At 35.7% G+C, this 12,809-nt stretch overlaps 1 protein-coding gene across 4 annotated transcripts in view; it reads left to right on the forward strand.

Moving 5' to 3' along the window:
- LOC141442835 (serine protease 27-like) overlaps nt 1-12,809 on the forward strand; it is an 87,212-nt gene that overhangs the window by 54,952 nt on the left and 19,451 nt on the right. For all 4 annotated transcript variants that reach the window (XM_074107963.1, XM_074107965.1, XM_074107964.1 and 1 more), the window contains 3 exons: nt 271-470; nt 1,081-1,296; nt 6,918-7,079. In XM_074107963.1, the coding sequence (XP_073964064.1) occupies nt 271-470; nt 1,081-1,296; nt 6,918-7,079 (578 nt within the window). The remainder of the gene's footprint in view (nt 1-270; nt 471-1,080; nt 1,297-6,917; nt 7,080-12,809) is intronic.

Below are 12,809 nucleotides of genomic sequence, written 5' to 3' on the forward strand. Positions count from 1 at the left end.
ACTTTGTAGGATATAAGATGTTCATAAAGGAAGGACATGAGAGAAATATTATGATTAGTGTCTGCAATGCCCAAGACACACTCACAAACATCAGACTCGACCAGTTTAAATTAAGCAAGGTTGGCGGTTACAAAGCTACATTCTCATCTACGAGTACCAACTAAAACCGTGGTCTTGCGCTAGAGGCAAGGATTTGGCCCATATTACGTCTTTAAATACCATTCAGACATTGTTGGCGATACAAATATAGTTATTTCTGTCATCCATCAGTGAAAATGGCTGCGTGCTGCCCGCGTATCCGCCGCATGGCAACTACACCGTCGACGGCAGGCCAGAAGCCGTGCCGGGGCAAACCTACGACTTCGTCAGTTTGACAGTGACCTGCGACCCCGGGTATGGAGTGGTTGGCAGCAACGCCACGTACTGCTCCTCCAGAAATGTTTGGAGGCAACCTATGCCACAGTGCATCCGTAAGTTACCAAGTTATTCTTGAGGGTTCTCTATTTTTTCGCCAAAAGTGTTTTCCAAACGATTAATTTCCCAACTGTTTCATATGGACAGTTTTTTAACTGCACGTCAGCCTCAGTCTGTAGTTTCAGGATTGTTATAACAACCTAACCTAACCTCTACGTAAAGCTTCTATTCAGATACTCGTACAGATTTAGTGCGTAATCGTTTTCTATCGGGAAAAGCCCGATCTCAATCGGAATACGACAGCACTCGAAGTGTCAATCAATTATTGTATTAAATGAGTGACATTTACATATCCATTAATATGGAACTTTATTACTTTGTGCCAGACGCGACCTTACCCCTGAACGATGGGTACTGAAGATGATTGAGAGAGCACGATAAATAATTATTATTTTGCGATAAAATACGATGGAAATCCTAACGCACTACTTACATCTGTGTTCCATTTAGGGGCTGTTTCACCATCCATTAATTAGTGTTAACCGACGGTTAAATGTGATGCCGTCTCCATCTATTCGAACAAAACAAATAGAGACGGCATCACACCTAACCGCCAGTTAACACTAATCAATGGATGGTGAAACAGCCCCTTAATGTTCTTTCTAGGTTTTTGCAGACTTACACCGCACCCAAGCGTCAAATACTATTGCAAAATAACTGGAGATGGCGTAGTAAGCGGCATCCGGGTATGCCGGGAGCTAGAGCCCCACGGCACGGTCGTCGTGCCGGAGTGCAACCGCCCCGTCTACTACTTCAGCGGTGTCCTTCTTGACATGCACTGCGTCGATGGCGTCTGGGACCACATTGGCATCTGCCAGCCAGGTATTTTAATCATACATAAATAATTTAATTTAGCAATTTTCATAACAGCTTTATTATTTTATTTTTATGTAAATTATAATAAGTATAATCTTTTACTTATATATAAAAGAAGAAACTGACTGACAGACTGACTTATAGATCAACGCACAGCTCAAACCGCTGGAAATTTGGAATATATATTATGTTCCTTAATAGGTGTAGACGTGTGATTTTTCGATTTTCAGAAATTTCCACGGAATAGGGAATAAATGGAATTTATATTTCTGCTTCAAATTTGTCCTAACTCCGTTGTTATAAATATTAGGTAGAGACTTAAAATTTGGCATGTAGGTATGTATGATTCATACATAGTAAAAATACCACCAACGGGACTATCACGCTAACACACACGAGTAATATTTACCTCGACGTTGCGGCAACATTGCCATTGCATTGTGGCAGTGGCATATGAGTGAAAATGACGAAAGTTTTAAACGTTATGTATGTATGCTTAATTATAAAAAGACACGATTGATTATTTCCAGACTTTTTTTTACAACTCTGTGACTATCCTATTTTTTGTCTCGCTCAAATTGTCAGCTTATTGAAATGTAATCTTTTCTCCATGTAATTAATTTACCTTGTCTTAACCTGACGCGCTCGAGTTTTTCTAACGGTTGATTTTTTTTTTACTAATCTGATCAGCTACCCTCATCGCACGCCCCTAAATTAAGGATTCATATATGTACCCCATTACGGGGTGCAAGGATTCTCCCTATATGATTTTTTGACGCGCTTGAGTGAAACGCAAAATCCCCTCTACTATTATCAGTTTTTTGATAGATAATACAACCATGCAGTCCACTGCCACTTTAACTTGCAAATTCTCTGAACTATTATACGATGACCTTGGTTCTGTATCCTATTCATAAATGTATAATAGGTAATATCATTAAGGGCGTCCCCTATCTGAATGACCTTGCACGTTCCGACTTCCTCGCTCCCCTCCTTCATTCCGCACCTTAAAACTTTTACGTATTTAATAGTATTTACGCGCGTGCATCGCCATCTACTAACTAACAGGTAAACTACGACGTACATAATATAAGACTACTTCCGACATCTAGCAGATTTGTGGCGTATTACTAAAACACGCATTCATTCCGCAATTTTATAAGCCGAGAGCCGACAACTTTAATTAAAACACAGGTTTTTAAATAAAAAATCATTTTATTTCTTATTAAGTTTTTGGGCGTTTTCAGAAAAGTTCTTGAAATTACTTTTTTTAGATTTGGATGAAATTTCGTTGTCCTACTCAGAATCAGGAGCACTTTCGATTTTAATGGAAAAAAAATGTCCCTGGTTTTTCATATAATTTTGTGTTATCCATTCCACTGCCGCCACAGAAACGTATATGAAAACGGTAACGGAATGGAGTAAAAATCTTGGGCACACAAAACGGTCGAATATTACATTACAAGCCCTCACAACCGGTAATCACCGAAATGTTTCGGTATACCATACCTAAGTACGTATGTTAAACGTATAAAATGTTAAGATATTAACGAATCTGTGACGTACTACAGAATAAAATAATAGTACTAAGTTAACGTACTAAACTAACACACGTAGGGCACTCAAGATATTCTAAAAAAGGTAATAAAATGGGTCTAATGAAAATGCCACCGTTTGAAAGATATTTCGACTTTTTGTAGATGTTGATGTTTAATTTGATGTTAGACGACGATTTTAGACGTTTTATTTTAGACGACCAGATGGCCTAGTGGTTAGAGAACCTGACTACGAAGCTTGAGGTCCCGGGTTCGATTCCCGTGTCGGGGCAGATATTTGTATGAAAAATACGAATTTTTGTTCTCGGCTCTTGGGTGTTTAATATGTATTTAAGCATGTATCTATATCTATATAATTATATTTATCCGTTGCTTAGTACCTACCCATAACACAAGCTTTGCTAAGCTTACTTTGGGACTAGGTCAATTGGTGTGAATTGTCCCGTGATATTCATTAATTTATTTATTATTTATTTATTTGATTCTAATCAACTTCTACCTAAAAGCTCAATGCTTATGGAAAGTAGGATATTGAATGCTTTATTTTATTTTTGTTTCCATAAAATAAATATAATGTTGTATCAATTATTTGCAATTATGTGGAAAACCGAAATCAGTGAGCTGCACTGTTAATATTATGCTGGTCAAATTATTTTTACAATGCACGTGCTCGGAAAGTGGCTCTTGACGTGGGTCAACATATCCATAGAAAATTAGTGATTCCTGTACGTATCCACAAGTGTGCAGAAAAGTTGTATGGATTTTACTTACCGCACATGTGCGGTAAAGTAACTTTTTAAATTGCCAAATGATGTCCAAAGTATTGTTAAAAAAATAAGTCTAAAGAGTAGTTATAGTTAGGCTTTGAGCAAATAAGAAAAAGGTTGTTGCAACCAACTGAATATTTACTGATAAGATAATACAGATTAAACGCGACAGAAAAGAGAACGTTATTTTTTTTTTATGTAAACTCGTATTTTAATTCCGTCTAAAGTTATGAAAAAAAAAAGGAAATAAATTCTTGAGTCCAATTCGGACCGTGCGACGTCAAGCGCGCGCACTCGAAAGTTAACCAATGAGCTTCCAGTGCGCGCGCACGACGTAGCACGAACCAATCATGGTTACCCGTTCGCGCCTGTCATGAAACCCCGCCAAAGTAATGTTCATGAGTTCAGTCCGGTGAATTAATTTTTGATGAGTAAATTAAAATGAAGAGTTTAAATGATGAATTTATATCTGACTTTACGCCGCCTTACGTCCTCCACGAAGCACATATTGTCAGTGACAAACTCAATGCTGAACAAAATACGTGAACTACATATAATATACATACCTAAGTTAATAAACATCGTAAATTGATAGAATAATCTACTTCTACACGCATGGATATTATAACATCTACCGGTATGTCTTATTCTTATTTATTTGCTTTTATCTATTAGAATCAGTGAACCAGTTTTGATTTATTTACAGTTCCAAAGCCAAAAAATCTCAGATTTACGGTATAACTTTTTGTTAAGAGCTGGTAGATTAGATACATAATACATATACTTGATGTTACAGGGATTTATTCACGGGTTGCACTGATATTTAGCATTATAGGAGCGTGCACTCCTCCATAAGGACTAGCCAATATGTGACTGTGTCTAGTAAAAGGGACCACTTTGACGATTCTAGTTTCCGAGTTATATGCATTTTTACAAAATTTGCCGAAAATATGTAAAATGGATTTTTGTTACTAATCGGTTATTAATACCTTAAATATCATTTTGTGTAAAATAATACCTGTGTAATTACAATATTTCAATATCCTAATAGGTCACGAAGTTTAGTACCAAGGGTACCACTTTGAGGTAATATTTTACAGGCGAAATATTTTGATTTATTTCGATCGCTGTTAACAGGGAAGCGAAATAATAAGTTGAGGGTAGGATAAGGGGGGCGGGGGGCGAAGATTGGGCAGTGAGCGTGGCGCGATCTATCAACGCACAGCCCAAACCACTGGACGGATCGGGCTGAAATTTGGCATGCAGGTAGATGTTATGACGTAGGCATCCGCTAAGAAAGGATTTTTCGAAATTCCCACGGGATAGGGAATAAATGGGATTTATATTTTCACTTTGAAATGGCCCTATTTCCGTAACTATAATTATTAGAAACTTCAAATTTGGCATGCAAGTAGGAATAGGATAGGAAATAAAATTCGTGTCTATGTTTCCCCTGAGGCTCAAAATGTGTTGTGTCCAGAACCTATAAAAATCGTTGCAATAAGTGCTATAGAAGATCCGTTACTTGACGTCGAAATGCCGCTCATAAATACTGAATCAGCCACCCCGTCGACGTCGGCGCTCACAATAGTGGAAAGCCAAAAACGAAAAACACCCAAATGCGGCTACTGTCGTCTAATGGGCCACAGAAATCAAAAAAGGAATAATGTATATTTTTGTAAAAAAAGGGAACTTGATGAGCGCCTTGAATCCAGTTAACTGTAGGTATTTACCAAGTAAAAAAATGTGATTTATTTTGATTATAGTAAGTACTTTAATTTGACAAGTTGTTGTGTGTGATTATTTTATTTTTGTAAACAAGTAAAGTTTAGTGACAAAGTGGTACCTGACTTAGTATATTAATTATTTTTTCCTTAGAAATGTATAAAATGTAGAAGAAACTTACTTTAATGTTGAAAAATATTTACTTTACTATTTAACATAGTGACAACACGTTATTTTTTATTATAAAAACATGTTAAATAGTAGTTATTTTACTTGTGACACTAAACTTTACTAAGCCCCCCAAGTGGTACCCTAATTATTCTTCCATAGGAAAATGATCGTCAAACCACTAAACTTAAAACACGATAATTTCTCTAAATATTGCATTAAGTATCGTTAATTATGTTTGGATCTCTGTGCTAAAGTATATATTGGCTGATTATGTGATATAACTTAAAAATATATATTATTTAGTTGATTTTTGTTTATGAGACTGATTAGAACTGATTTATAGAAATGTTAGTATTTTCGATTAAAAACATAGAAAATACTGGTCTTTTTTTATTTTTTCCCTTCTATTATTGCCTAAAATATATTACCATAATTAATAATTCATTGTTTAAAAGGTATTTTCTTAAGATTATGAGTAATTAAGATACTTGATTTTTTTCCCACTCCTGCAAGTTCTTCTTTGACTACCTTCCAAATCATTATAGTTATTGAGACCGTTGATGCCTGAATTTAATCTTTGATAATACTAGATTAGCTTGGTACCAATCATTCCATAACTTCCTAGTAGAAGTGTATTTTTCACGAGCATAAACTTTAAAATCAATTTTCTCGACTCGTGCATTTTGCCTACTGCATGTTTAAAAATTTATAAAAAAATAATTATTGCACCTAGGAAAACGATTCTTTTTTTACTGAATAGCTCATTTTACCTAGTTTTAGGAGATATTAATAACTCCATACCGGTAAAGTGGTCCCTTTTCCCAGACACAGTCACATATAAGTGTGGAAAATGTCAAGCAACAAGGGCTAATAATTAATCATAAAAAATCACGATACTAAAACAAAGTCTCCTTTACCTATCATTAGTAGCTGTAGCTGTTCTAATCTTCTGAGTCAATGATTGTTATGAAAGTTGGTTTGATAAAGTGTATACGTTAACGATTTTGGTTCGGCGTGCATGTCGGTATGTATATCTACTGCCTGCTACTGTAGTAAAAGGAGTAAGTATGGCAAATAAATGATGTAGTCACTGCCTCGATTTTTTTCCTCGCTTAATGCATTGTAAAACGTTGTATGATATACGAGTCGAAAGTAGGAAATTCCCAACTCGTGCCGGCTCAAAACACTCGCTTCGCTCGTGTTTCAAGCTCTCCGCCACTCGTTAGGAATTGCCTACTTTCCGCACTTGTATCATAAATAACTATTACATTTGACATTTCATACTGTTACTTTAGTATCTTAGTTTAATAAACAGAGTATAGGTAGGTACTTATTTATTTTATGTACAAGCATGATTAATGAACTTATTATTATTATTACAAGCAATGTGCTCGTCTTATGCCTTTAGATTGTGGAACACCCACACCAAGAGCCGAGCCACTTATCTACAACGGAGAAAGAACCCAGCGCGGCGAGCTGCCCTGGCATGCAGGCATTTACATCAAGGACTTCACTCCCTACATGCTGATCTGCAGCGGTTCTCTGATCTCTACCAAGGTTCTCGTGTCTGGCAAGTACCATTGAGTCTTTTAACGTCCGCATATTTGCATTAACTGTACCGAATCCACAATTTTTGCAATCTATATATACCTACTTGTTTGTATCCTCACACGCTAGTACTCGTAGATTATTGTCGTGGCATGGAAGTAGGCTGTTTATGAGTATAACGGATTAGCTTACGAATCCGTTTAACTAATACGAAGCCTTGTAAATAGTGTTTAATACTTAGTATGATTTTTTTAGTCTAAAAAAACAATAGGTAAACATAGTGGTTATAATTACGGTGTGGATTTCGCGAGCGCTTTATCAAAGTTGGCTTCATTGAGGTTTGTGGTTCATAAATTGCTTTATTAATTTTGCACAAAAACGAATAAACCACACAAACAGACCAGTGGCGGATTTATGTTTTTTATGAGTGTAGGCCACTTTATATCCGCCGCCCTATGTAACTTTCTAAAATAATATTTTTTTGAAATCTGCCGCCCTAGGCCGCTGCCGCCCCTAGGCCGCGGCCTATACGGCCTATTTATAAATCCAGGACTGAAACAGACAGTCACTATATTATATTATCGAAGCTTTTATCATAGTATTTCATGCAACTGTATCGTAATAGGGGTCCTTAAAACACGAGTGTGGGGTTATGAAACGAGGCGTAGCCGAGTTTCATAATAGGGTCACATGAGAGTTTTAAGGCCTAATTACGTACAGTTGCATACTAGTTATTTATGTGGCTGGTGCATAATGAGAGGCATTAAAGTACGAGTGTGGTTTTATGAAACGAGCCGAAGGCGAGTTTCATAATAAGATCACACGAGTGTTTTAATGCCTAATTATGTATAGCCGCATACATAACTTTATCTACATGCATATCATGTTTTCTATAATATGTTCAGATATTAGGTACCTGTATTTTGACTTTGACTTTGACTTTGACTTTGACTTTGACTTTGACTTTGACTTTGACTTTGACTGACTTTGACTTTGACTTTGACTTTGACTGACTGAATTTGACTTTGACTTGACTTTGACTTGACTGACTGACTTTGACTTTGACTTTGACTTTGACTTTGACTTTGACTTTGACTTTGACTGACTTTGACTTTGACTTTGACTGACTGACTTTGACTTTGACTTTGACTGACTTTGACTTTGACTTTGACTGACTTTGACTGACTGACTTTGACTTTGACTTTGACTTTGACTGACTGACTTTGACTTTGACTGACTTTGACTTTGACTTTGACTTTGACTTTGACTTTGACTTTGACTTTGACTTTGACTTTGACTTTGACTTTGACTTTGACTTTGACTTTGACTTTGACTTTGACTTTGACTTTGACTTTGACTGACTTGAATAATAATTATATGTCATAAGTTTTCTACAATATGTACAGATATGCATTGTTATAAAGTATTACCGATACTTTAATGTAAACATTAAGATGCACTGTACTTTAATGTGAACATTACAATGCACATGCTCGGAAAGTGCCTCTTGACGTGGGTCAACTTATCCATAGAAAATTAGTGATTCCTGCACGCATCCACAAGTGCAGTAAAGTTGTATGGATTTAACTTACCGCACTTGTGCGGTAAAGTAACTTTTTAAATTGCCAAATCTCAAAAAATTATGTCCAAACTATTGTTAAAAAATAAGTCTAAAGACTCGTTATAGTTAGGCTTTGAAAAAATAAGAAAACGTTTGATGCAACCAACTGAATATTTACTGATAAGATAATACAGCCCTGCTGGCCCCTCCAGCCAGCCAGCCAGCCAGCTGCCAGCTGGGCCCGCGTGGGAATTATGGCCCAAGCCCTCTTGTTCTGAGAGGAGGCCTGTGCCCAGCAGTGGGACGTATATAGGCTGGGATGATGATGATGATGATGATGATAATACAGATGAATCCTATCCTATCCTATCCTACTAATATTATAAATGTGAAAGTTTGTGAGTGAGTGAGCGAGTGAGTATGTTTGTTACTTCTTCACGCTGAAACGGCTGGACGGATTTAGATGAAATTTGGCGAAAAGTTAGTTTATAACCTGGATAAAAACATAGGATACTTTTTATCCCGATATTCCCACGGGATAGGGATAAAATCTCGAAATAACAAACGCTGGGCTTAGAGTCATGAAATTTGGTATGTAGGTAGTTGGACGTCTGAAATAACACATAGGCTACTTTTAATTCCGATATTCCCACGGGATAGGGATAAAATCTTGAAATAATAACAGCTGGGCTTAGAGTCATGAAATTTGGTATGTAGGTAGTTGAACGTCTGGAATAACACATAGGCGACTTTTTGACCCGATATTCCCACGGGATACCTAGGGATAAAATCTTGAAATAACAACCGCTGGGCTTAGAGCCATTAAATTTGGTATGTAGGTAGCTGGACCTCTGGAATAACACTTAGGCTATTATTTACTCCGATATTCCCACGGGATAGGGATAAAATCTTGAAATAATAACCGCTGAGCTTAGAGTCATGAAATTTGGTATGTAGGTAGCTGGATGTCTAGAAAAACACATAGACGACTTTTTGACCCGATATTCCCACGGGATACCTAGGGATAAAATGTCGAAATAACAACCGCTGGGCTATGAAATTTGGTATGTAGGTAGCCGGACGTCTGGAATAACACATACGCTACTTTTTATCCCGATATTCCCACGGGATAGTTTTGTAACTAAGGGACCCCATACAACCCTGTATTATTATTATTATTATTATTTAGTAATTATTTCTTTAATTGTATACTGGAGTTTTTAAGTATTTTATTTTGAAAAAATGACTTTTTGCCAAGTTTCTTGCGGTGAATTCTTCTTGGCAATGATGGTCTTTCCGAAAGCGCTGGTAGTTTAAAAAATGACGTGTAAAAGTGCCCATTGCGGGCATTTACTGAATAAATGATTTGAATTTGAATTAGGATAGGGAAAAGTTTTGAAATTTCAGCACTGCGTTTAGTCTTGAATTTTATACAGATGTTCACAACACAACCTCAATGAAGACTACGATATAAATTTTGGAACGTTCCAGGGGAATTTTGTAAAATCCCGAAAACTTCAATTGCAACTACCAGACCGAAGAGTACGCGTGCGAAGCCGCGGGTAAAAGCTAGTTTAATATAAAATCACGACAGAAAAGATAACATTCAATTTTTTTTTCATGTGTACTCGTATTTTGATTCCGTCTAAAGTTATGAAACATAAAGTACGAGTAGATAAATAAATTCTTGAGTCCATTTCGGACCGTCCGACGTCAAGCGCGCGCACTCGAAAGTCAACCAATGAGCTACCAGTGCGCGCGCACAACGCAGCACGAACCAATCATGGTTACCCGTTCCCGCCTGTCATGAAACCCCGCCAAAGTAAATATGTTCATGAGTTCAGTCCGGTGAATTAATTTTTGATAAGTAAATAAAAATGAAGAGTTCAAATGATGAATTTATAATAATGACTTTACGCCACCTGACGTCCTTCACGACTTATTTTTGTAACAATGGTTTGGACATCATTTGGCAATTTAAAAAGTTACTTTGCCGCACAAGTGCGGAAAGTAAAATCCATACAACTTTTCTGCACACTTGTGGATGCGTGCAGGATTCGAATCACTAATTTTCTATGGATATGGACCCACGTCAAGAGGCGCTTTCCGAGCACGTGCATTGTAATAGTACATTGTGTCTTAAGGGCGGTAAATAAGGAATTACGAACGAGAGTCTATTAGAAGCCCGAAGTCGAAGACTGAGGGCTTTAATGAGTCGATGTTCGTAATTCTAGTACCGCCCGTGCGACATACAATGTTTTTCATCACATTTGCAAGTCAAATTTTATATTTGTAAAAGAAAAAATATATTTTTTCCAAATATTGGCGATACCTTAGGCTGTGCTCTTGGCAGCGTCGCCCTCAACCTCCCTCTAGTCATACTTGTTACGACCATTTTTTGGCCGGATGCTGCACTTCGTGATGAAAGCAAGCCGCTTTGCACAGTGATAGTACAGGCTAAACTGAGTGATTTGATCCGCAGCAGCGGAAGTTTCACCCCTTAGGAACAGAGATGGCGCCACTTCTTTAAAAAATATTTAAAAAAAATCTACAAGCTAAACTAATAGACCGATTTCAATGTTTAATATCTCAAATGAGAGCCTTTTATATACGTTACTTATAAAAAAATACAAAAAAAATATGTACTAAAAAAATTTGGCAAAAAACGCCATCTTATGTTTTTTTTTCTTACCTGATTGGTAGTTTTTACTTGATTGCTTAAAAAAACTGTATGCAACATGAATGGTTTAATGCATATACATATTACTGAGTACAAAACAGGTATTTGAAAAAAAATCCGACACCGATACCTATCATATTTCACGAAATATGAAAGTTTAAATGTGAGCACAAATTTCTTTAAAAAATATTAAAAGAAAATTTACAAGCTAAACTAATAAACCGATTTCAATGTTTAATATCCCAAATTAAAGCTCATAACATTCATTATTTACAAAAAAATATAAAAAAATATTTACTGAAAACTTTTGGCAAAAACGCCATCTCAAGTTTTTTTTTCTTACCTGATTGGTAGTTTTTACTTGATTGCTTAAAAAAACTGTATGCAACATGAATGGTTTAATGCATATACATATTACTGAGTACAAAACAGGTATTTGAAAAAAAATCCGACACCGATACCTATCATATTTCACGAAATATGAAAGTTTAAATGTGAGCACAAATTTCTTTAAAAAATATTTCAAAAAATTCTACAAGCTAAACTAATAAACCGATTTCAATGTTTAATATCCCAAATTAAGGTTCATAAAATTCATTGTGTACAAAAAAATATAAAAAAATATTTACTGAAAACTTTTGGCAAAAAACGCTATCTTAATTTTTTTTCTCTTACCTGATTGGTAGTTTTTACTTGATTGCTTAAAAAAATTGTATGTTGTATGCAACATTAATGGTTTAATGCATACCTATATATATTTCTGAGTAAATTACAAGTATTATAAAAAAGAAACCGACACCGATACCTTTCATACTTCACGAAATATTTAAGTTTAATTGTGCACGCTTTTCTTACAAATAAATTTCAACGAAATATTCAAGTGAAACTAGTACTCTGATTTTAATGTTAAATGAAAAGAAGAAAGAAGTTACCTAATTTATAAAAAAAAATGAATAAAAAGTTTTTTCCTGGTGTTACGAAAAAATATAATTACTTTAAAATTAGTAATTATTAAGACAAAAAATAAAAACTATACCGTTTCCGGCATAGTTGGTTCTGAGATGTAATATATATTGCTTAGTAGTTGGCGAATTTATTTAAAAATTAGCTTTTTATCTGATAGGACTACAACTTATAGATATTTGAAACCCTCGACTACGCTCAAGATTCTTCTTTTGAACAATCAATCAATTGTATCAGTTCAATCCTAGAATCCTTCGCTTGCTCGGCTTTCAATATAAACACTCGTGCCAAACAGTTACTTTCCAGCCTTGCTTAACAAATAACTATTAAAGAAATCTTTAAAAAAATCATAAGTCAAAAACTGTCACAAGCAGGATGTTCATAATTAGCATAAATATTCTTCACTATAAGAGGTACACACAAAAAAACCCAAGCCCATTTTAATGTACTACGGGCCGACTTACTATGGAAACCCGTCTATGGCTTTTCAATCTTTAAAATCCGCAAACCCCCACCTATATCAACGTGTTCGTTCACAATAAAACAGC

This window comes from Choristoneura fumiferana, chromosome 26, assembly GCF_025370935.1.
Source record: "Choristoneura fumiferana chromosome 26, NRCan_CFum_1, whole genome shotgun sequence".
Classification (NCBI taxonomy): domain Eukaryota; kingdom Metazoa; phylum Arthropoda; class Insecta; order Lepidoptera; family Tortricidae; genus Choristoneura; species Choristoneura fumiferana.